This window comes from Quercus robur, chromosome 6 (genome assembly GCF_932294415.1).
Source record: "Quercus robur chromosome 6, dhQueRobu3.1, whole genome shotgun sequence".
NCBI lineage: Eukaryota > Viridiplantae > Streptophyta > Magnoliopsida > Fagales > Fagaceae > Quercus > Quercus robur.
In genome coordinates, this window is record NC_065539.1 from 33743512 (window position 1) to 33767927 (window position 24416).

The 24416-nt window shown below is 35.2% G+C and overlaps 1 protein-coding gene across 2 annotated transcripts; it reads right to left on the bottom strand.

Moving 5' to 3' along the window:
• Positions 1-827: 827 nt before the first annotated feature.
• LOC126688519 (DEAD-box ATP-dependent RNA helicase 13) lies at positions 828-23164 on the bottom strand. 2 transcript variants are annotated; one of them, XM_050383236.1, is made up of 15 exons: positions 22907-23164; positions 22263-22592; positions 21079-21251; positions 20801-20995; positions 17323-17499; positions 15140-15528; positions 14143-14323; positions 6693-6815; positions 6500-6616; positions 6134-6238; positions 4854-4994; positions 4665-4730; positions 2300-2458; positions 1395-1476; positions 828-1228 (listed from the first exon to the last, which is right to left on the bottom strand). In XM_050383236.1, the coding sequence occupies exons 1-15, from the start codon at positions 23076-23078 to the stop codon at positions 1173-1175; spliced, it is 2466 nt and encodes an 821-aa protein (XP_050239193.1). In that variant the 5' UTR covers positions 23079-23164; the 3' UTR covers positions 828-1172. The 2 variants fall into 2 exon arrangements, with proteins under 2 accessions (XP_050239193.1, XP_050239194.1); XM_050383237.1 differs by having other exon boundaries at positions 22281-22592; positions 22907-23163.
• Positions 23165-24416: the final 1252 nt, after the last annotated feature.

Consider the following 24416-nt stretch of genomic DNA (forward strand, 5'->3'; position numbering starts at 1 on the left):
AAAAAAATCTCAATTAGCGTTATATTACCAAGTGTTCTTTTTATGCATTTGGTACTATAGTGTATAGTGAAATGCAAAATAGATAAAAACTAGTAAATATGCTCTAAATGGGGATGACAAATTCAAACGCTAGATATCTTTATGGTATTTTGGAATACCATGCCAATTTTTTTTATGGGACCACATAATGCCATTTGATCTAAAAGTCAATTGTGACTTGTGTGTATAAAAAAAATAATGCACATGATGGCTAAATTTAAGTACACAATAGGATCGTACCAATTCAGCAAAAAAACAATAGGATCGTACCATTTCCGTTCACGCACATTTGACATATGCCATTGTCATACCTGGCGTTTTTTATTTTGGTTTATCACAACTCTGCTGACAAATCAATGCGAGCTTGCTCATGATAATTAAACCAGTCCTATTATCTACACAAAAGTCAAAATTTTGAAAGAATAAATCTGTACGTCATAACTCTTTCAAGTTTTATTTCTAATGTCAACGGCATATAAAAAAGAAACCCGGCGTTTTTATTTTGGTTTATCACAACTCTGCTGACAAATCAATGCCAGCTTGCTCATGATAATTAAACCAGTCCTATTATATACGCAAAAGTCAAAATTTTGAAATAAAAAATCTGTACGTCATAACTCTTTTAAGTTTTATTTCAAATGTCAACGGCGTATAAAAAAGAAATGTTTTTACAATCAGCTCCTCAGGAGTCGTGCAAGAACTGTCATATTTATATTGGGTCCTTTTCATTCAGCGAATACAAATAGCTCAATGAAAGTCAAAAGGACAACCTGAATTCCAAAATCACCTTCACATCAAAAGAAAGATCAAAATTGCTGGATGTAGAAAACATTGCCGGCAATGCCCCCTTTCAAACATGCTGCATTATCTATCTGGATTACACCTTTCACACATTTCATTCAGCGCTGATAAAACACTTAGCAAGATGCAACCTTAAATACATGTATATATTGTCTAAGTCACGCCTCTTTTTGCTTTTCAACTTGAACTTTTATGTGTATAACTTAATGTTAAAACTAAAATGATACACATCTTTGAATGAATCGAACTTTAAAAATAAAGCCTCTTAACTTATGCCCAAAACTAGTTCTGTTTTTTGATGTGATCTCGTATCAATTTCAAAGACGCAAACTCTACTCACTGCCCATTTTCTGCCTTTTCCTCTGCTTTCTTCGCTGATCTTTCATACCTGGAAGAGAAAAAGGAAATTAAAATGTTGCCTACCTCCAAAACGTTATATTATATGTACAGAAGGATAACTGAGAAATAAAAAATAAAAACAAAAAGAAAGTGTAAAGGCTTTAAATTAGAAGAGGGAAAGGAAAAGGGGTTGGGGAAGTCAATAATTAGCATACGTTTCTTCTCCTCTTTTCTCTTTCTCCTAAGATTGTCCATATTTCTTCGTTTATCTGCTATTTCTTTACCATCCATATGCACCTGTTAGAGATAGAGAGCAAATACAAATTAATAAAACTTGAAGGGAGGGAAAAGAGGAAAAAGATTACAACCTACTGATTCCAGATTTTTCTTTGGGAGAAGGGGGTTGTTTGACATATGCTTAGGGTGTTGCAATCAACCCACCAACCCAACGAACCAAACCCAACCCAACCCAACACCTTGGGCTGGTTTTTTAATTTTCATGGGTTGATGGGTTGGGTTGAGGTCAAAATTTTTTTGAAGCCTAGGTTGGATTGGTTTGGGCTAACAAACTTTACCCAAATAACCTAAACCCAAACCATGCTATTAATATTTTAAAAAACATATAGAAAATTTTAATTTATTAGTTTGATTTATTTTGGAATTTAAGACATGCTTATTTTAGTTAGTTTGATTTATTTTTGAGACTTATGGAACATTAAATCCATTTGTGTGAATTGTAATCACTTATTGAATAATGAGATTAAATGGTTAAATGAAAACCTAATTTTTTTTATTAGGCCTTACAAAAATGGTCCTTAACCTGACACTCAATCACTAAAGGTTGGAACTGTTACGTTGGGTTGGTATTTAAAGCTAGCATGGGCTGGGTTGGAGTTTTCTCAACCTAACAAGGTTGGGTTAGGTTGAAAAAATTCTCAAACCCAAGCCAAACCAAGCCATCCTGATCCATGCACATATGCCCATCCAGATGAGTAACTGAATAAATACGTTAATTTCAATAGAAATTTTGTTTCTTCATTAATAAGTTAATTTCCATAGAAATTACAGTAAGGTAATTAATAGGAAAAGGAAAATAAGACAAGATATTGCCAAAAGGTACCTTATGACCAGCACTACGAAGTGCCTGGAGTGGTTCCACACAATCCTGACCAAAAACCACCAATTTCCTTCTTTTGTTTTCTCCCAGACCCTGGCTTTCAGGGCGATTCTGCCTAGCCAATTCTTCAAATTGATGTTGTAGGAGAGGTGAAACACCAGCCTGGAAAAAAAGAGTATTAATTACACTTCAAACCGTAAGTCAGTGTGCAGAGAGATTACATACATAATATGGTTGGAACAGCATAATAGATAGTAACTGAAATCAGATATCATACTTATACCATCCAATTAGATCAATCAACTACTAGTAGCATCAACACACCCAATCCAATTAGATTAATCAACTCCATAGCAGGAACTGGTTTTGGTCACCCTGCCCTAGGTATACTCACAAATTATCTTAATATTTATCAGTGTTTCTGAAAAAAGTTTCTCTTCTGACCCTCTTTAGGATCCTCTACCTCACCTCCCCCAGTCTCCTCCATGCCAAATTACTAATCTCACACACCTGTCTCCAAAAAAGCCTCTAGGGACCTACTTCCAATCATGATAGTTCTCCACTCTCGTTATTATCGATGGTTATGGGCTCCTATCAGAGCAATCAACATATAACACCACCACTGAGGAGATTGGACCAGAAACGATACTCTTTGAAGGGTCCAATTACAGCCACTGGCTCAGCATTATGGATTTTCTTAGTACAACAAAACCACATGTGGCAAATGGTCTCTCTCTCTCTCTCTCTCTAATATTTTGTTTGGGTGATAATGAAAGAAAAAACCTAGATTATTTTGATTGGAAATGGTATTGTGGTTTTACTTCAAAGTTTCACTTTGATTGAATATGAGGAAAATAAAATAAAAGAAATTATTCTAGCATATGTTTCTTTTATTTTTAAATGTTCAATATGAAGTTACAGTATGCGTGTTAGGTCAAATCTCCCCCTTTCTGTCTGGAATCAGATTGCTTGGAGAGCTAGATTTTCATTCTTATGAGCATGATACAAATAAGGAAAAATCAATGGCTCAATCAGAAACATTGCTGAATTGTACTCTGATTGATTGGACTAGTAGCATTCCTTGTTAGATTTTAAAGATTCACTTCACTCGTGTATATTTCTTTTGTAATTTTTTTAGGTTAAGTTGCATTCATCATTGTAAAATTGAAGTAACCTCTTCTTTTAAGAAAATATTACTTATAAAAAAAAAATGGCTAGTGGTGTTAAGCAGGCCAGGGTGGGTCAGGGACAGAGCACCCCATTGTAATCCAAGGCCCACTAAGCAAGGCATCCTTTGAGCAGAGCAGGTGTGGGAAATGGGGTACATGAAAGAATTTCCCCATTTCCATCCCTAGTGGTTGTATCACTGTAAGCTTGATGTCCATATTAGAAACCCTGAAAATCTGACAATAAGGATAAATGAAGCCAACAGCTAACTTCAGTCAGTAATTTAACAACACTGAAGTATGTTTTTACCACCCTAATCAGCATAAAATGGGTTGGCAACACACTCTACCTGCCAAAGATGCTTATTAATTCTTATTTAAGTTAAATCATTCACATCAGCACATGCAAAACTTTCTGTCTATTTTAGCATAAAAACCTATTCTCTCATTTTAAACAACCACTTTTCAAAAACACCCACACTAGAATAACTATTCTACATTTTATTTCAATATTATATTCATTCTTCATTTATTTTTTTTACTATTTCAATAGATGGGAAGATAGAGAAAAAAGAAGCAAGAGAAATGAATAAAATACTGATATGCACATGAATAGTAGCCGTGCATATTTACACAATTACTGTAGCTAAAATGTAAATTTACACAATTTTACATGAGTTGATGTGGGTGATTTTTGGAGTTGAATGTGCAAAATTTACCCTTTAAGCTATTATGCAATGACTAATGTGAGTTCCCACAAAAGGTTCTGCTAGCAAAAACGCAAGTATATTTGTTATTCATATACTTATATGTACGAACATATGTTTATAAACACATTAAATAATATAACATGCAAGCTGCTAGACCTCAATTAATGTTAAAATCAATGCTCTCTCACTCCCAATCCCACTCCCATCTTCAGACTCCGTCTTATCCATTGAGTAGGTCACTAAGTCCATCTCATTTCTATAGATGGTAGGTCTTTTGTATGATAAAGTCTTGATTAATCTATTTTCATATTCTCCTGGTTTTATTTTGGCTCTTTCTTTGTATACTTCCTGTGTACCAGGATTGCATCTCTTTTGCATTTTTTAATGACTTTTAGTTACTTATAAAAAAAAAAAAAAAAAAAAATTCTTCCAAGAGTTAAAACAATATTGAAAGGTAACTAAGTTAATAAGAAAGACTTCATAATTGGTTACCCCTGCCACATAACGATGTGAAAATGTTCTTGGTTGGAACGGATGTGACAGAAGCATATTGAGCTCCTGCAAAGCGAAATAAAATAGTTCATCATGTGAGATTACTTTCTTCAAGGATAATATATTGGCCAAACTATTAGATTATGAATATTGTCGAGGCAGTTCAAGTTAAAAACAAAAAGATGCTACCTGCTGCAACTTATTTAATTGAACGGAAGTGGCTTTCTTTTGCTTGATATTGTTCACTTTTTCCTCCTCACTGTCATAATCATCCATTACTAATTCCACTGACTCAGCACTTTGCTCAAGCCAGCTTTTCTTTGCCTTTTCCTAGAAATACAGGCACAAACACCATTTAGAAAAGAAGCAAATGCACATAGCAAAATGATAATCTTATCAAAAAAGAAAAAAAATTGCAAAATGATATAAGCTGAAAAGTATTTTAGTTAATTATGACAAAAATAAAAGAATAAACAGATGCAGAGTTCTAACCACAGATGTTAAATATAACTCTTACAAGAAAAAACAAAATTTGCAGATAAATATCATTAAAAGAATGTTTTAGGGTACTCAATAATGGATAAAGCATATAAGAAAAAAGGCATGAAAAAGTAAAGTGTAAACTATATGTTAGACCTAATGATTGAATGATTAAATTCATCCTTTTAGCCTCTTGGGGGCTAGTGATAATTTATGTTGTTAGCAGAGTAAGTGGTCCTAAGTTCGAATCCACACAGGAAGCAATAACAAGAAACAAGAAGACATAATACCCTGTAGGCAGCAAAACTTCCACAGAGATCAAGGATAAAAGGTAACTATTGTAGGCAAGGTCACCAGTACTATGATGACTTTAGGCAGCCTATAGACTTCAACAAGATAGGAAGTATAACAGTTGAGGCACCAACTTATGATAAGTGGCCTAGACCCATGGGCCTTTACCGATTGGTTGTGTCAGATGGAACAATTCTTTGAGAGTTACAACTTGTCTAAGGAAAATAAAAAGTAATATTTGTGAAGATGAAGATTATAGGTAGAGCCCAGTTTTTCTAGGAGAACATCGAATAGATCCTCTTTAGGAGGAACCAACCCACCATTATTGGGCCAATAGAAATGAAAGAAGAACTTAAAAGAGAAATATCTAAATCAGTCCTATCAAAAAATATCTATCTCAATCCTATCAGGGTGTTTGCATAGTATCTAGTTTGAAGTCCCAGTTTACCATGAAACAAACTCTTGCAAATCTAGTGAAAGCCATCCAATATCTGTCAGCAAAATTTGAGTGGTGATTTATTATATTGTTAAATCAGTGACATTTGGGCCAGTCAAACATATGTTGAAACCCCACCCAAACTCAGTATCAAGAAACCAATTTTCCCCAGGCAGAGGCCCAGAATTACGATTGCATGTAAGAACTCAAAATCATAAATCACTATATAGAATATCACAAGATGGGTTAAAGGTAAAAATACCTTGGAGTCTTTCCGCAAAATTTTGTCTATTTGACGTGCAAGAGATAATCGTTTTAGGACCTCTGGCATGTATGAGTGCTCTAAAGGAAAACTCTGAAAACTTTCCTGTGTACAAGGCAAAGGCAATTCTAATGCATGTAAGTTGCAAATAAAAGCTATATTAAGGTTAGAACTAAGAACAATTGGGTGCTACTGTTTATTTATACCAAATAAAAAGCCCTCAATTAGCACTTCCAACAATTTTTTTTCCTCTTTGTTCAGGTATAAAAATATAATAATAATAATAATAGAAACAAGAAGCCCACATTTCTGAAACATGCAAACTTCTTTAAAAACCATTAAAATCTTCTAATTCATGGGAAGTACCTTGGAAAATGATTTGCACAACGAAGCAAATTTGGACGTTTCATTTGTTGAGACTAGTGCAATGCTGCACCCATCAGCAGAAGCTCTAGCAGTTCTTCCACTTCTATGAACATAAACCTAACACAAAGATCATTAACAGATATTAGAGAACTTTATTAAAAGCATGTTAAAAAGCATCTTAATATTTACTTACCTCGGCCGAATGTGGAAGCTGATAGTGAACAACAGTTCGAACCCCAGGAATATCAATCCCTCTTGCGACGACGTCAGTGGCAACAAGTATACCATGTTCATTTCCACGAAAACGATCCATTGCCTGCATCATACACAGGAGGGTCAAAGCAGAAGAAACTGATGTATACATTTGACCAATAAATGAGAAAAATAAAGAGGCAAGCTAATCAAGTAAATTTAGATATGGAACACAATTTTCACGCCAAGCGCCTTAAAGTTCAACAGATAACTCTTGGTGTTTCTAATGGAGACATCCAGTGTTCAAATTACCCCTTACCCCATTGTAACTATCGAATTTATCAAAAGAACATCTTTCACGACATGCTTCCTTCATAAAGGAGAATGGAAAAAGAAATTTCGGTCAAACATTCAAAGCTTAAATTGTACCTCTAAAGAACTCCAACAAAAATCATAAGACAGTACTTTTAATGAGTATTCTCAAACCCTTTTGCATTACCACCCCCTTAAAACTATCACTCCCTATCCACTTCTAATAACACGCCTTTCCTGTGGAAATTGGTGCGGTGTTTGAAGGTCCCACCTAGGGTTGCCATCTTTTCATGGGCAGCTTCTCTAGGGAAGATTTTATCCACTAACAATCTCTGGAAGAGCGGTATTATTGTTTTGGATTGGTGCTGCATGTGTAAGAGGTGTGGGGAGTCTGTGGACCAACTTCTCCTTCATTGTCCAATAGATTATGAGCTGTGGACAATGGTGTTCTTTTTATTTTTTGGAAGGCTGTGCCACATTGCATAGTGTGGTGCTTTTGGTGAGAGCAGAATGCTAGAAGTTTTGAGGGTTGTGAACCGTCTATCCTTGATGTTAAAGCCTTCTTCCTCCATACCTTGTTAGATTGGAATGTGGCTTTTTATCCTTCTCCTTGTTTTTCTCTTTAAGATTTGGTTGAGCATTGTACTTTGAGAACCGTTTGAAATTCTTCCTGAGTACACCCTCCAGTGTACCTAGTTTTGTTTTTATTAATAAAAATTTCGTTACTTATCAAAAACAGAAAACTATCTGCACTCTGCAGTGCCTTTTCCGTCTTGACATAACAAATTGGCGAATTTGTCTACGTGTGTGGTGCAAGACAAAGAACTCTAAAAGGGGAATTTATGGGGAAAAAAAAAGATAGGACTTAGGAATCACCCACAAGCAATGAGAAAAAAAAATTATAGAACCCAAGAATCACCACCTGGGTTGCTTGGAATCAGCCCTGAAAGAAATTCCAATAATCTGTGATAAAACTCTACAATAGTGAATTTCACGCCCTTTAAATAATCTCCAAATTAAAAATAAAGTTCATAATAAGATTATTGAATTTATGGAAATAAAATTCAAATAGCAATCAAATCTTTCTAATGCATCAATCAATGTCAATTAACATTAATCATGAATAGGGGTGTCAATTTGGGTTAATGTAATTTGTTCGTGTCGTGTCGAGGTAGGGATATTCGGCTAAATGGTTTAACCCAAACCCGACCCATTTAATAATCGTTTCATGACCCTTCAACCCTAACACAACCCGTTAATAAAGCAGGTTGACATGCACAACCCACCCACTTGACACACTTAATAAAAGGCCTATGTTGGGTTGACATGAACGTGACATGACTCATTTCAACCCACTTAATATTAAACAGGTTGAATTGACAAAAATTCAATCCATTTAACTTGCTTCAAAAAAAAAAAAAAAAACCGAATTAATATTGTTATAAATTTAATACAAACTCATTACATCAAAAAAATACCTATTAAGCATATAATTTGAAAGTTAATAATAACGTCAAATACTTAAAACATATCAAACATATCATCTGAAAGTTAAAAATAACATCAAGGTACTTAATAAATAATAAGTCCATAATATAGTACCATCCATTTAGAAATAAGTTTTTTACATCCCAAAAGAAGTGCATACACTTCAATTTAAATTCAAAAAACATAGTTCAACAAAAATATAACATCCTTTTTAAGAATTAATATGAAGGTTTAGAAATTTAGGGTCTGTAAAGCTTCAACTTACATTTATATCACTTATAAGTTTTTGTAATTACTCACTTTTCTTTTTAAGTTTAAAATATAGGGTGGATATAAAAGGTATTTGACAAATCTAAAATAAAATGAATATTTATTTGTTATACGAGTTTAAATGGGTTGTTATACAAGTTAAATGGATTGTGTTAAATGAGTCATTTTAGGTTGACACAAATAAATTGGCGTGTCAATTGAGGGTTGCGTGGGTTGACTTGCTTATGACACATTTTTTATCGTGTTGCTTTTGGGACAACCCGTTTATGACCCGAACCCACTAAGGCCCAACCTTAACACATAAAAACCCGTGTCGTGTCAAATATTGACACCCCTAATCATGATCAATCAAGTCCAAACAAATCCATCAGAATTAGTACGTCCAATTTCATGCCTGCATCAATGTGTTTATACTAGGTTAAAGTTTAGGAGGATATGTGGATCTAGGTTTTAGAGTTGTAGAAGAAAAATCTGGGGTCAAACTAGGCTAGGGTTTGATGAGTTTTTTATGGCTGCTAGAGAGAGTACGTGAGATTTTAGGGTTTCAATCGGTAAGAGGAAAAAGGGCTTGGCTTGGGGTTGTAAGGAAGAAGAAAAAAGAGAGAAATTTATAATATCCAAGGACTGTATGAACCATATCTGTGAATAGCAGAACCAAAAAGAGACAAAGGAAAGAGAGAATAGAAAAGGAGAAAATAACACATGAAGGCCAACACGTCTCAATACTCAAAACACTCAATATTTTAATTAATCAACTCCATCTATTTTTTTTTGGATGAATTCTTGTACTATTCTTTGAGTACATTGAGCACAAATATACTCAAAACACTCAAATCATTTTTTAATCAACTCCACCTTTTTTTTGGATGAATTCTTGTACTATTCTTTGAGTACATTGAGACAAATATACACACGTAATGATTCTACACTACTAGTATTAGGACTCCTAGTTTGACTATTAAACTAAAACCTTGTTCCGGTAATAACCAAGAGAAGTCTAACTTAGACTCAAAGAAAACCTAATATACTTACAATTTGCTAGGAAATTCGAAACCAAACAAAATTACACAAATACCCTTAATTTGCAAGGCTTTCAAAAATTACAAACCATAAGGTCCATAACTTCTTAAATAAAAACTCAAATTAATCATTTTTTTAACCATAGGATGGAAGACATATAACTAGACATGTTTTTAAATACATACAATCAAATCTGAACTTATGTCATCCACTCCATTATAATTACTCTTTACCATCAAACCACATTAACTGGTTTCTTTTGGGTGCAAGTAGGATTTCTCAAGTCCCTTATTCAAAATAAGAGATTTCAGTAGTTAAACTAACTAGAATCCACACATAAATAGACCTTTAGACCACGTGACTTTTATCTTCTTTTTTTATAGGTAAGAAGGTAATATTATTGAAAAGAAAGAGAAAAAAGAATACAGAATGTTCACAATAATGAACAAAGAAACAAAGGAATCAAGAAACTAAGCTAAGAGACAAAAGAAATGCAGTAAGAGAAGAATAGATTGAGAGACCCCAACACCGAGACCAATCAAAAAGAGCCTGCTGGCACAGATCTATCAAGTAAGCCAAAGATTTCTCAATATCTTCGAAAGTACGCCAATTAAGTTTTGTCCAAAGAATCCACAACAAATAGCCTGGAACCAAATTCCAAATACCGGAATTATGTTTCCCAAGCCATTGCTGCCAACTAAATAATAAGTCAGCAACAGAACCTCGCATGATCCAATGAATCCCAAACAACTGAAGCATATGCACCTACAAAGAATGAGCTAACGGACAAAAAATAAAGTCATCCATAGATTCCTCATTATAACAAAACATACAACACCAATTTGCCAAGGGGCGACCTCGAAGCATAAGATTATCCAATATAAGAATCTGGTCATGAGTTGTTGTCCACATAAAAAAGGCTACCCTTTTAGGAACCTTTACTTTCCAAATGCCCTTCCAAGGGAAAATGGAAGTAGGAGAATCTTATGGTAGAAAGACCGAGTATCAAACTTCCCACTACCATTAAGGCCCCAACAAAGACCGTCGCTTCCAACACCCCAATAATTTGAGATTGAATCAAGTGAAGAACGGAGAAAAAAGCCGCTAACTCCTACTCATTGAAATCCCTAAAAAAACTTAAGTTCCACACTGACATTTCCACCTATTGGGAGACACAAAACATCAGAAATACAAGCTTCCTTATTGGCTAAACACACAAACAACTCAGGGTAAAGAGTTTTGAGAGAATTATCCTCAATCCACTTATCATTCCAAAAAAGAATACGAGAACCATCACCCACCACAAAAGACAAGTGCTTAGAAAAGCTCACCCACTCTTCACTAATGCTTCACCATAAACCACACCTATGGGCCCTTCTACAAACTTTAGTACTCCACCTCCCTTTCCCCTCTCCATATTTCATGGAAATAACCCTCCACCAAAGATGATTAGCTTCATGACCATACCTTCACAGTCATTTCCCTAATAAAGCCTGATTAAAAGACACCAACTTCCGAATCCCCAATCCACCCAACTCAAGAGGTAAGCAAACTTTTTCCCAAGCCACCAAAGGGTATTTGAAACACTCCTTTGAGGATCCCCACAAAAAATTCCTCTGAATACATTCTAATCTAGCATCCACAGCTTTAGGGATAGTAAATAAAGAAAGATAATAAGTCGAAAGACTTGAAAGGGTACTTTTCAACAAAGTGAGCCTACCACCCTTTGATAAATAAATTCTCTTCCAACCCGAAAGCTTCTTCTCCATCCTCTCCAAAATAGGATTCCAGATAAAGGCTGTCTTATATGAAGTACCCAAAGGCATACCCAAATATTTCATAGGCAAACTACCCACCTTGCATCGAAGAATATTAGCCAAAATGTGAATGTTACTCCCCACGTGACTTTTTCTTCAATTGGACTTCACACATGGGCTCATAAAATAAGTTTGAATAGACGACTTTGTGAAGTAGTAACAAAGTAATCTTCTAGGGTTGCATTATATCTTCTCCTCAAAAAGAATACTAGAAGCTGTCCCCATCTACCTTGAGCCAAGGCACAGCAGCCTAGATAACCCAATAATAAAGTGTTAAACTCATGCTAACTGGTCGCAGATTCTCTCTCAATTTGCTTAGTCTTGTTCGGTTCTCAATAGCACAAAGAAGAGGCTTTATTCTCCTCAAGTGGAGTCTCAGATTAGATTCCAATCAATATCAATATTTTCAGCAATTACTAATGACTAAGAGCCACATGCAACAACTACCCCTCAAAGCAAAATCTAGCACTCCACGAGCGTGGAACTGCTAGTAAGTTTAACGTTCCAAAGCATGTTTCTTTACACTAAATTCAATTAACAAATTTTCTAATCCAATTTTGATTCATTGTAATGCCATACCTTCATATTGTAAACTATTCCAACTCTTACTCTCATAAAAAAAAAAATAAAATAAATAAATAAATTCCAACTCTTTTGTAGGTGTCATGTCAACAACGAAGTATAAATATGAGTATAAATATAGACACATATGACATATCACTAGCAGTAAAACAAGCTGCAACATTTATTAATGTCCTATAACAGCTGGAAATGCAGAGAGGAGTGGGGAGGTTGGTGCCCCAAGATTGTTCAAGGAACTCGTTGTGGCATTTGAAAAAGCATTAGCTTGGGGTGGGAAAGGTTCCTACAGTATATCCACTTTGATGTAGGTGATAGTAGTCGTGTTCAGTTTTGGCATGATAAGGGAGGTGGCAGCCAACTGTTGAAGATGGTTATTCCTGACTTGTATGATTGTTTATTAGCTACACATGCTTTCGTTGGATCCTTGTTAGGAGATTGAATGATAGGAAACAGAGGAGTCGGGATGTCAGATTTGGATGTGAATTTAATGATTGGGAGATAGCGGTGGTAAGTGGTAACCTCCTTTAATCTCCTTTATTCCTATATCCCTCATCAAGAATGTAGAGATCAATTGACATGGCAATTGAAAGGGAGGGGAGATTTTGATATGCGTTCTTTCTATGATGCCTTAAGGGGGCTTGTGCTAAGGTTTCCCTTGGTAACGTATTGGTGTGTCAAGGCCCCAAGAAGGGTTTCTTTCTTTGTTTGGATGGTAGCATGGGGGAAGATCCTTACATGTGATAATCTTGTTAAAAAAGGAAACAAGCTAGTAGGGTGGTGTTGTATGTGCCTTAGTTGTGGGGAGACCACGGCGCTTCTTCTGTTACACTGTAATGTTGCGTTCGAGCTATGGAGTTTGGTTATTCGTTCTTTTGAGTTTCAATGGGTGTTACCGGGAATGGTCACTGACCTTTTAGGTGGAGGAATTGGATAGGCAAACAATATCCTAAAGTTCTCGGGCTTGTTTGGTAAAAGATTTTTTTTTTTTTTTGATAAGTAACATAAGAATATTATTAAAAATAGAAAAAATGCCAAACCGAGTACATTGGAGATGTACTATGGGGGCACAAATCAGGAAACAAAAGTACAATGATCAAGAAAAATCGGAAAAGAAGAACAAGAAAAATGAGACAAGACCACACTCCATTCAAAGAGAGTGTGCAAGAAAAAAGACTTAATCTCTAGCAAAGATTTTTAGCAACGTTGTTTGTATTTTTTGGAAATATGTGCGGGTGAAAAAGTGTATGAAAATACGTGTAATGTTATTTAAACACTAAAAACTATTGTTTAAACAACGGTAACAAACGGACCCCTAATTTTTGGAATTTGGCTCTGTTATGTTTAAAGTGGACATTATGGGAGAGAATAACTGTCATACCATACATTTGAGGATTTAGAAATTTCAGGGACAAATTTGATAGAATTGTTTGTTACAACTTACATCATTGTTTGACTGGGCTCAGGCATGGGGTTTTATTAGTTTTAACTACATTCTTGAGTTTCTAGAATCATTGTCCTTTTGTACATAACATTTGGTAATTCTTTAGACTTCTTGGTATTCATTTCCATATACATGAAGTAGTCTGGTTCAATAAAATTCTTATATACTTAATGTCCTGCAAAATGCGGTTACTTATGAGACAGGCATATATGCTCACAACTGGTTGCAAACTGTGGCTTAATCACTTCTTCCCTTATTAACCTTATCAATCAATCTCATTAAACACTAGCTGAGATGAAAACTGCAAATTCGATCCTAAAGTAAGAAATGCTGCTACAATGTCACAGAGACATGATGCTGCCATACAATAAGCTATATAATAGATTGAGGAAATCAAAGCCTTAGATAAACATGTAAAATACTAGAGTAGCAGCAAAACATATCATCACATCTGCCTTCTCATGCGCAAAGAAGTAGGCAAATAGATATAAGGCAGGCAAAATTTTTAAGGAAAGACTAACCTTCAACCGAGCACGCTGCTGCATCTGAGCATGTAGTGTCCAAACATTAATGCCAAGAATGCGCAAAAGAGAGGAAATATGGCGCAAAGCTGCGATTGATGTACAGAATACAATTGTGCGGCCTCGTCCATGAACACGCAAAATATAATACAAATAGGCATCTTTATCTTCTTCCCTGCATCTGCAACCTACTAAAATTAAGAGTATTCCACTAAAGACACCATTACCCTTTAAAAATGAGGTTTTTAACAGTGCAATGTGGATTTCAAATAACTATGGTACTACCATTCTAGGTAACCAAGTCCTGGGGCATATCTGAAAGAGAGCTCATGATTTATACAGGAGTGGCAGCTAAGCACTTAACTCAGTACAGCTCACAACAAAAGTCACTACACTCCACACATAAAGAGGTTCTAAACATTTCTTCCCTTGTAAGAGCAAGGTGGAGGGTGAGGTAATGGGTTCAAGACCCACCAGGTGCCTAACTTACCCCTCTCAAAAAAAGAAAAAGAGGTTCTAAACATTAGAATAGAAGATGTAACTAACAAAAAAAATTCACCACTTTAAGCTTCCAAGTTTTTGAATATAGGAGTACCATGAATTCACACGAGGACTTCAATTTAATAAATGGTCAAAACAGAATAAAATGATTACCCCTCAGACAGATGTATAGTCAAAGCATGAACCGATCAAGGTATGAAGAGACTTGTACTAAGCAAACAGAATACAACTCAAATTACACTTTGCAACAACAATAGTAAATACAGATTATATAAATCATATGCATAATCAGTTTTAATACTCATACCAAATTTGGACAAACATTTGGGCTATGATCTAACGTACATGTATATGCAAAACCTAACATTTGCAAAATTCAGTAGAAAAACAGAATCTCAACACAATACCAGGCAAAGATGTTTCAAGTGGTAGAACACGTTGGCATTTTGGAAAAAAAGAGTTTTAGGTGCCAGATACCAGATGGAAATTTACTTACTCAATAAAAGAGTCCTCAAGTTTATCTGGCAAAATTGATGCACTCGTCAGATCAATGATGGCAACATTAGCTCTCATTCCAGCTCGCTCAGAGAGTTTTTCTATAGAGTTCAACTCATCAGTCAATGACTGCTTCGGTTTTAGAGAACCACGCTTTAACTTCTTACGAAAATCAGCAGATAGTGCTATGGTAGCAGAAAAAACAAATGTTTGTCTCTTCTTCCTCTGGAAGCTTGAAACTGTGGCACAATTTTGTGTATTTTGAGAATTAACTTCAATTGGGCTATTGGCCATAGGAAGCATGTCAATTATTGACTGCAACTCACGAAAATGTCCATTTTCAATCATTCGATCAGCCTCATCCAACACAAAAAAAGACAACGAATGTAACTGCAAAAGCCAAAATAGTGAGTCAAACCAAAAAAAAAAGTTCAATCAATATATAAAATGTCATTATGTCAAGGAATAAAGCACTGAAAGACAGGATATGAATGATCCAATTATAAAATCTCCGGTCATAAATCAATGAACCCTAAATTATATTGTTTGGAATAATGAACTTTACTACTTGGAAGACAGCATTGCCTTCTGTCATATTAGCTGAGGTAATGGTGGATGAAAGTAGATCTCATTAAAAAAAAAGTGGAGCACAGTGGTGCTGGACCTTAACTTGGAGATGTAGCAGTGGTGACACTGGCAGTAGCACATAAATGGGGTGTTAAGTGTACAGCAGCAACAAGTAGATGGCAGTAGTTGAATAGCAAAAATTGTGACAATAGTGGCAAGGTGCAGAAGCATCAAAAGTGCTGAAGTGGTACAAGTGATGATGATTATTGCCGTGCTAAGGTAGCACTTGTTGGACAGATGCAGTGTTGCCATACTATGGAGGAGATGCAACCAATGATGGCAAAGACAAAACATCTGGCCCTGGTGTGAAGTAGAAGGTGGAAATGGTGATGTGGAAACACGCTTGGCTGTTGGTGGCAGGTGTTGCTGAGCACAGTTTTAGGGTAGGCCATCTGTGATGCTCATTTAAAAATAAAAATATCCTCCAAAGCAGGGTTTCCAAGTACATTTATTGGCGAAAGATCATTATGCATAGTCTTTGAGTGACTTAACACTATATTACAGACAAGACAATTGTTTTATAGTAGGGATTTTATGCTAGCTACACAAATTGCCAATTATATTCAACCTGCTAGCAGCCAACAATGGTGCATCAGAATGACTAGTGCACACACAGAAACACTAGTTGAAGTTTGGCCCAATTTAGAAGGCTCCTATAATTCATCCAGCTTCAACCCTCCCCTCCATATCAGGTTGTACACTTGTACTATAACGAATAAACTTCATGCAAATTGCCACTTGTGTCAGATAAACTTCTTTTTAATAATTAAAATTGAGATCAAGGTTAAATAAGCTTCTAATGACAAGATGATGCTTCTAATTAGATTTGGCATTCAAATATATGTGTATTGGGGTTTTGCACAATGTATTTCAATTTCTGCTTTCCTACTATATGTTAGCTTTAGCTTTTGAGCTTTTGTATTTTTTTCATGTCTAGAGTGTTCATCATCATAAACACGATGTTCATTTTATTCAATAAAAGTATTATTACCTATCAAAAAAATGTATAAAGTGTATTATCGCTTAGTGAACACCCAAGGCCATAATTTTATTTACTTTTAATTTGAATTGAACACAAGTTATTGAGATAGCTAAAGCAAGTCTTTACACCCCAAGTTATTGAAGTATTAACCGTAGGTCCTTGTAGAATTCTCATATCCAACAAAAAAAAAAAAAATACAAAAAAATTATCATGCAAAAACATAGGAATATGCCCAAGTGCGGGGCACTGCATTATACCATTTAATCAGAGTCATATAAATAGAAATAATTGAAAATGAACAATATAAAAGTTTAAGCCAATTATAGGGAATGGTGAAAGGAACTCCCATACATGCAATCTACAACATGTATCCGTACACACCTTTTTTTTTATAAGTACAAATTTTAATAGATTCCTTGTAGTGCATAATTTTTTGTAATTCTTTTAGGTTATGGACTGCTCATCATTGTGAGCTTGAAGTAACTAAAATTTATTACTTATTAAAAATAAGTAATAAACTTATTAAAATTAGTAGAAAAGGAAAAGGGAAAGACACAAAAATGGATGTGTACTACCTCAACAAGATGTTTTTCTCCTCCTGACATAAGTTCCCATAACCTCCCTGGAGTTCCAACAACAATCTCAGGCCTTTTCTTTAAGAGTCTTTCCTGCTTCTCTGTTGACATCCCACCAACAATAGGAACCACTCTAACATCAATTCCATTAGCTGCTGCCTTGAGATGATCAGTAACCTGAGAAAGAAGTAAAAACAAAAACCACAAATGGAAAATTCAACTTCACTACAGAGCTAAAAATATGGCCTTAAGGACTCAATGTACTGAAAATAGACAAATAAGGAACTCCAAGCCATCAACATAACGGAAAATGAAGCATGCAAGATGTGACCAGCCAGTGCCTGCCAAGTATCTAAATCATCTGGCCTGCCACCTGCTATCTTAGTTTCCCAGACCCCAAGAGTGGATGCAACAGTAACCTATATTCCGTTACAAAGTAACATGAATAGACCTCTTTCCCACAATGAGTGGTTCATAATATTGAGTTATTGTTGAATGTCCTTGGCTGTAAGCAAGGTACTCCCCCAATGAAATATTTGGGTCTTCCTTTGGGTGCAAAATTCAAGGATAAGACAATATGAAACCCGATTTTGGAGAAGGTGGAAAGGAGATTAGTGGGATGGAAACGTTTTTAGAGTCACTTTAATTAAAAGTAATCTATCAAATTTACCTACTTATTTTCTCTCTTTATTTCCTATCCCTGCTTCTATGACTAATCGAATTGCAAAACTTCAGCAGAATTTCTTATGGGGTGGTCTAGGGGATGAACCCAAATTTCACCTTGTTAAATGGGCCACTATGGTGTTAGTTTACGGAAAACTATTAGCTGGGGATGGTCTTCTTTGTCTCATTATATTCTGTATGAAATTGGTGATGGGTCGAGGGTGAAGTTTGTTTTGGCGAGACTCTTGCTATTAGCTATCCTGAACTATTTAGAATTTGCCAAGATAAGGAGGCAAGTGTGGCTGAGCTTTTGAAGTTCATTAATGAGGTGCTTCATTGGGATGTATGTTTTTTTAGGGCTGTCCATGATTGGGAATTGGAGGCTTTGTCGAGCTTCATGGATACCATATATGGTTTCTGTAAAGGGGATTGGGGAGGAAAAAATGAGTTGGAAACCAGATAAAAATAAAGGTTTGGAGGAGAGGTGGTATGGGGGAAGAGACTAAACATCATGTAGTTAAATGGGCAAATGTTTGTACTCTCCTTTCTTCAGGTGGTTTGGGTATTAGAAGATTGAGGCTTTTTAATGAAGCCTTGTTAGGGAAATGGTTGTGGCGTTATGGTCTTGTACTAACCCAGTTCTTAACCCTTATGGAGTTAGTCTTGGAGAACTATTAGACAAGGTTGGCCTTCTATGTCAAGCTGCATTATATATGAAGTTGGGGATGGAACTAAGTGAAATTTTGGCAAGACCGATGGTGTGGGGAGAGTTCTCTTGCTAATTGCTATCCTGAATTATTTAGGATTTTTCGTAATAAGGAAGCTGGTGTGGCAGATTTAATGCAATTTGCTAATGTGGTTCTTCACTGGGATCTACACTTTGTACAACCCATTCAAGATTGGGAACTAGAGTCTTTGATGACCTTCATGGATATCATTTATGATATGGTTATTAGGGGGGTTGGGAAAGATAAGATGTGCTGGAAACCAAATCAGAAAAAGGGCTTCAAGATTAGTACTTTTTACCATCTTTTGGGTGCCCCTCCAAGCATCAGTGATCAGTCTTTTCCTTGGAAAATCATTTGGAGGTCAAAGGTCCCATTGAGAGTAGCCTTTTTGTAAGGATTACTGCTTTGGGTAAGATTTTGACAATTGATAACTTAAGATTGAAAATAAGGATTACAAACTGGTGTTATATGTGCAAATGTAATGGCGAATTTGTTGATCACCTTTTGCTACATTGCTCTATTGCTTTAGACTTATGGTCCATGATATTGGGTTTGTTTGGAGTTCATTGGGTGATGCCAAAATCTGTTATTGAACTTTTAGCATCTTGTGGCAAGGTCAGTTTGGTCGCCATTGGAATAGTCATATTTTGATGATCATCCCCCATTGCTTGATGTGGTACATTTGGAGGGAAAGGAATAGTAGGAGTTTTGAAGACAGAGAATTCTATGCCTGATCTCAAGTTATTCTTTTTTAAAACCTTATTGAATTGGTTGTCAGCCATGAGGAACCTTTTCTCTTTTTTTTTTTTTTTTCTATTGTTGATTTACTAGATTTATGTAACTTTTGTAACTGATTGTTTACCCAAGTATGCTACTTGGGTGACTCATTTTTTATGATTTATACAATTTTATTACTTATCAAAATACACACACACACACACACACATATATATATATATATATATATGTATGTATGTATGTATCAAAATACACACACACACACACACACACACACATATGTATGTATGTATGTATGTATGTATGCGTGCGTGTTGATTTCTTATGCTTAGGGGGCGCATTTTGGTGAATAGGTGTTGTATGTGCCATCGGAATGAGGAAACTATGGATCATCTTCTCCTCCATTGTCCGGTAGCTCACTCTCTGTGGGTTTATATGCTTCAGATCTTTGGGACACAATGGGTCATGCCAGGCTTTGCGGAAAGCTCAATGTATTGTTGGAGTTTTGGGTTGGGAAAATTTAATTCAGACATATGGAATATGGTTCCTGGCTGTTTGATGTGGATTGTTTGGACGGAAAGAAATCAGCACTCTTTTGAGGATACCGAGAAATCCTTGGTTCAATTACAAGCTCTATGCCAGAAGACCTTATTTGACTGGTCTAGGTGTTGGGGCTTCTCGGATTGCTCCACTATCTTCGAGTTTATTTCTTCTCTTAGTATTGCTCTTTTAGTTTGTTCTTGTTCTTTGTTGCTGTTTGTTTGTTTGCTGCTTTTCCTTGTGTTCACCATCATGAACACCTTGTTTTGGCTTACATTTGTTTTTAGTTTGTTTTAATAATATTCTTATGACCTATCAAAAAAAAAACTAGATTTATGTAACTTTTGTAACTGATTGTTTACCCAAGTATACTACTCGGGTGACTCATTTTTATGATTTATACAATTTTATTACTTATCAAAATATATATACACACACACAGAGATGTGTGTGTGTGTGTGTGGAATGCTTTAGAAGCTATAGTGACCGATATCATTCCTATGGGGCACCCAATCATGTTCTAACTTGTTATAACAAGCTAGAACAAGCTAGGACAAAGTGAATTTATGTGCACATGTATCCGTATGAGTGAGTGCATTTTAAGTCACTATGTCTAAACACACATGCAAGAAGCCCAATGTGTGGGTATATTCTATCTCATCACTATATATGAACCCACATGCAAGAAGCCCACACTCAATTCTATTAGGTCCAATAACGCAGATCAGACTATCCTTAATACCATTAGTGCACTTAGGTAACTGAAAGATGACGTGAACAAAAGTCACGGGTAAAGCATTTTTAAGTACCTGAAGTGCAAGTTCCCTTGTAGGAGTAATAATAAGAGCACGTAAAAAGCCTTTTGGGGCAATCCTTTCTGCTTCCTCCCCCTTTTGCTCAAACATCCTTGCAGTCTTCTCTTGTTCCTCCAAGAGACGTTGTAAAATGGGCAACCCAAAAGCGAGTGTTTTCCCAGAACCTGTCTCCGCAGCACCAATAACATCCTGACAGATAAACAAATTGTAAAGACCATCAACTTAATGTCTTCATCACACATGCACCACCACAGGCAAGAACCTTAACCAACCTTCCCTTGATGAGCAGCTGCAGGAATACAAGCTTTCTGTATTGGAGTTGGTTCCTTGAACCCAAGCCTGTATACTGATTTCATGAGCAGAGGATGGAGCCTTAATTCATTCCATGCATAATATTCAGCTTCATCAACCAACTCATCTTCAACATCATTCTTGCCATTGCTAACTACAAATCACAACATACAGTTTGTGGAACACGTCTCTTTTAGTTCGCATTAATTTTTCAATACAACCCTATACAGATTACACAGCATGCTACAAACCAGAGCAAGTTTGACTATACATTTAAGATAGGGTTTGACAATGAATCATTCATATGTACAGAAATTAAAACGTACCCAAAAGGAGGTGTTTTACTCAAACAAAAACTTCTAGATATAAAGACAGGTGGAAAAACCTTGGTACAATCACTATAAGAACTTTCTCACTATGCTAACTCAAAACAAAATTTTCAATCTGCTACATAAGTAAAATGACAATATTCAGATCAAGTAAAATAAAAAAAAAACTATATGAATTAAGTTTAAAATTTAAAAAAAAAAAATCAAAAATGAAAGTTAGAACATTGTATAGATTAAGTTGAATAAATTAGCTTTACTCCGACAAAAAAATAATAATAAATTCCAAAACCATTAACAAGTATATATTCGAACAATAGCTCTCACGAAAAGAAAAATAGAGCTACCAAAGATAGATCAAGAATTGGTGTATCTTTAAAAAGGAAAGTTTGACATCAACAAATCAATTGATAGCTTAGCATATCAGTAACATATTTAAAGAGCAAAATTTGAATATCCAACCTGAATACTAACCCAGAAATTGATACATGGAAATTTTTTTGACATAATAACTGTAAGATAATCATCGTAGATTCATAGGGTAACAACTTAAGTTTGAGTGAGAGTCAGAAAGAAAAAAATATAATCATAAACATATACAGAGATTATTATGAACCAAAACAAAAACACTCACCAATCCAGAAATTAACCTACAATCAACCATTGACGAGTACAGTAGTCAAAAATCAAAATCAACTAAATTTCAATTGATATATTACCATTTCAAAAATGTAATGAGTAAAATTTTTAAGCCACACACCAATTATATTAGAAAAACTAACAAATCATCAATGTGCAAATTGTATCAAACTGTGTTAAACACCAACCCAGAAACTAACCAGCTGGAAATTCCTCACCTTTGTGGCTCTCATTTTCCTTTTCATTCTCCGTCTTCTTCTTTTTGTTCTTCTTCTTCTTCTTCTTTTTCTTTTTAGTCTTCAAATTCTCGTCCTTCTTTGATGCCTCATCAACTTCAGCCTCCTCCTCCTCCTCCTCTTCCATTTCCTTTTCAACTTCAGTCGCACCAGAATCGCCATCAACATCACTTGGCTTCCTTTTGTTCGATTTCGTACTCTGCTTATCTTTCTTCTCCTTCCTATTTCCCACCCCAGGTTGAGGAATTCCTAAACCATACGCGGCTTCATCGATCTCTTCAAGCGAAAGAAACCCTATACATTCGATCAAAATTAACAAATTATCATCAAACATGAACAAACCTTAAACCTCCCATAAACCCCAATCCTATGCTTGCTCCCTAAGGAAATTTAGTAAACCACATAGTTTCAATACAATCCTACAACAGAATAATTTCGTAAATTTTAAACCAAATTTGTAACGTTTCTACAGAAACCAAAACAGAAATCATGAACATTGAACGAACATAAACCCTAATGCTCTGTTTGATATTTTCTTTGCTATTCCAAATTTTATTTTCTCGCAATCCAAACAAAGAAATCAATCAAATCGATTAACGAGGGCGAACCTCCTTCGAGTTCGTTAGTGCCGACGACAACAGAGAAGGGGTCGTCGTCAGGGAGAGCGGGGTTCCATGGTAGTGAGTCGAATCGTTCGAGCTCTGCATCCTGTCGAGTTCGTTTTCTATTGTGCTTTTTCTTTGAAGGTTGAGAGGAGCGCGGTGAGGGTTCAGCAGCCATGGCCTGAGAGAGAGAGGTCACTGGCTTGCAAGTTTAAGCGGCGGGTTAGTTTGTTTTTGGCTTTTTTGTATGTTCAAAACGAGCATACGAAAAGTACAACCATTTGAAGCATTACGTAGAAGTAGTAGGTACCTTTTATTTTTATTTTTTTTGGATAGAAGGTACCTTTAAAATTGATAAAATATTCTAATTTCTAAACAAATGTAATCATTTTTAAGTGAATTTTCACATTATATATTATTAAGTAATCATTTTTAAGTGAATTTTCATATTATGTATTATTAAGAGATAAAAATAACAATGGGACTAAACATTTTTTGTAATATAAAATATGACTAAACAATAAACATATTAAAACATTAAAAAATATTTTAAAACGAACAAATAAAAAAAATCAAATAATATAGCTCTAGGCATGAGTACTAGCAATAGTGGTGTTAAATGGCTATATAGCTATTTTTAGTACCACTAAATATCAAAATGTACCATGTAATAGTGGAGTCAAAGCTATATTTTTTTGCTCCACAGCTACAGTGCACAGCTACTTTTGGCTGTGCACTGTAGCTAGCTGAGTAGCTGTGCACTATAACTATAAGGTAAAAAAAAATTAAAATTAAAAAAATATTTTGCACTACTTTTGTCCCTCTCCTCACTACCTCTCCATGTCTCTCCCAATGTCCACCATGCGTTCACACTACTTTTGATTGTGGTTGTATTTTGGTGGTTAAATAAAATATAATTTTATTGTAGTGTTTATATTATTTTATTGTATTAAAAGCTAAAATAAAACCACTGATGTTAGATGTGAGAAGATAAAATAAATAAAGTGATTTTTTTTTTATAAGAATAAAGTGACTTTTTGTGGTGTTAAAAAGCTAAAAATTTGGCTCCACTCCTGTGGATGAGCATTCACATTAAAGATGTGAAAATTGCTATAATTCTATTTTATAACTTAAAACACTAAAATATGCTCCAGATCAAAGGTTCCAAAAACTTTTAGCAACTTAGAGCATTCACATCAAAGATGTGAAAAATGCTAAATCTCTATTTTAGCACCAAAACCACTAAAAAGCCCTCAACATCAAAGCTGCTAAGCTTAAAATTTTTTAGCACTTAGCTACAGTAAATAATATTATTTTATTTTGTCTTTCATGTGGGTTTTTCATTAGCCACTTCTCTTTCTTTTCTTCTCCACTTTTGGAGCGACGAAGTTACTAGGGATTTCTCTCCGGTGTCTACTAAGATGCTCTGGTCTTTGGTTGACGTTATTATGTGGAAAAGACCCCGATTTTTCAAAGATTAGAGATGCAACTGGTATTATGTCTTTGTCTTTGACCT

Coding starts and splice junctions, on each gene's coding strand:
- LOC126688519 (XM_050383236.1), bottom strand. CDS start 23,078: ATGGCTGCTGAACCCTCACCGCGCTCCTCTCAACCTTCAAAGAAAAAG. Junction 6,239..6,499: donor TGTGCAAATCATTTTCCAAG/GTACTTCCCATG, acceptor CCTTGTACACAG/GAAAGTTTTCAGAGTTTTCC. Junction 2,459..4,664: donor CACATCGTTATGTGGCAGGG/GTAACCAATTAT, acceptor CTTTTTTTCCAG/GCTGGTGTTTCACCTCTCCT.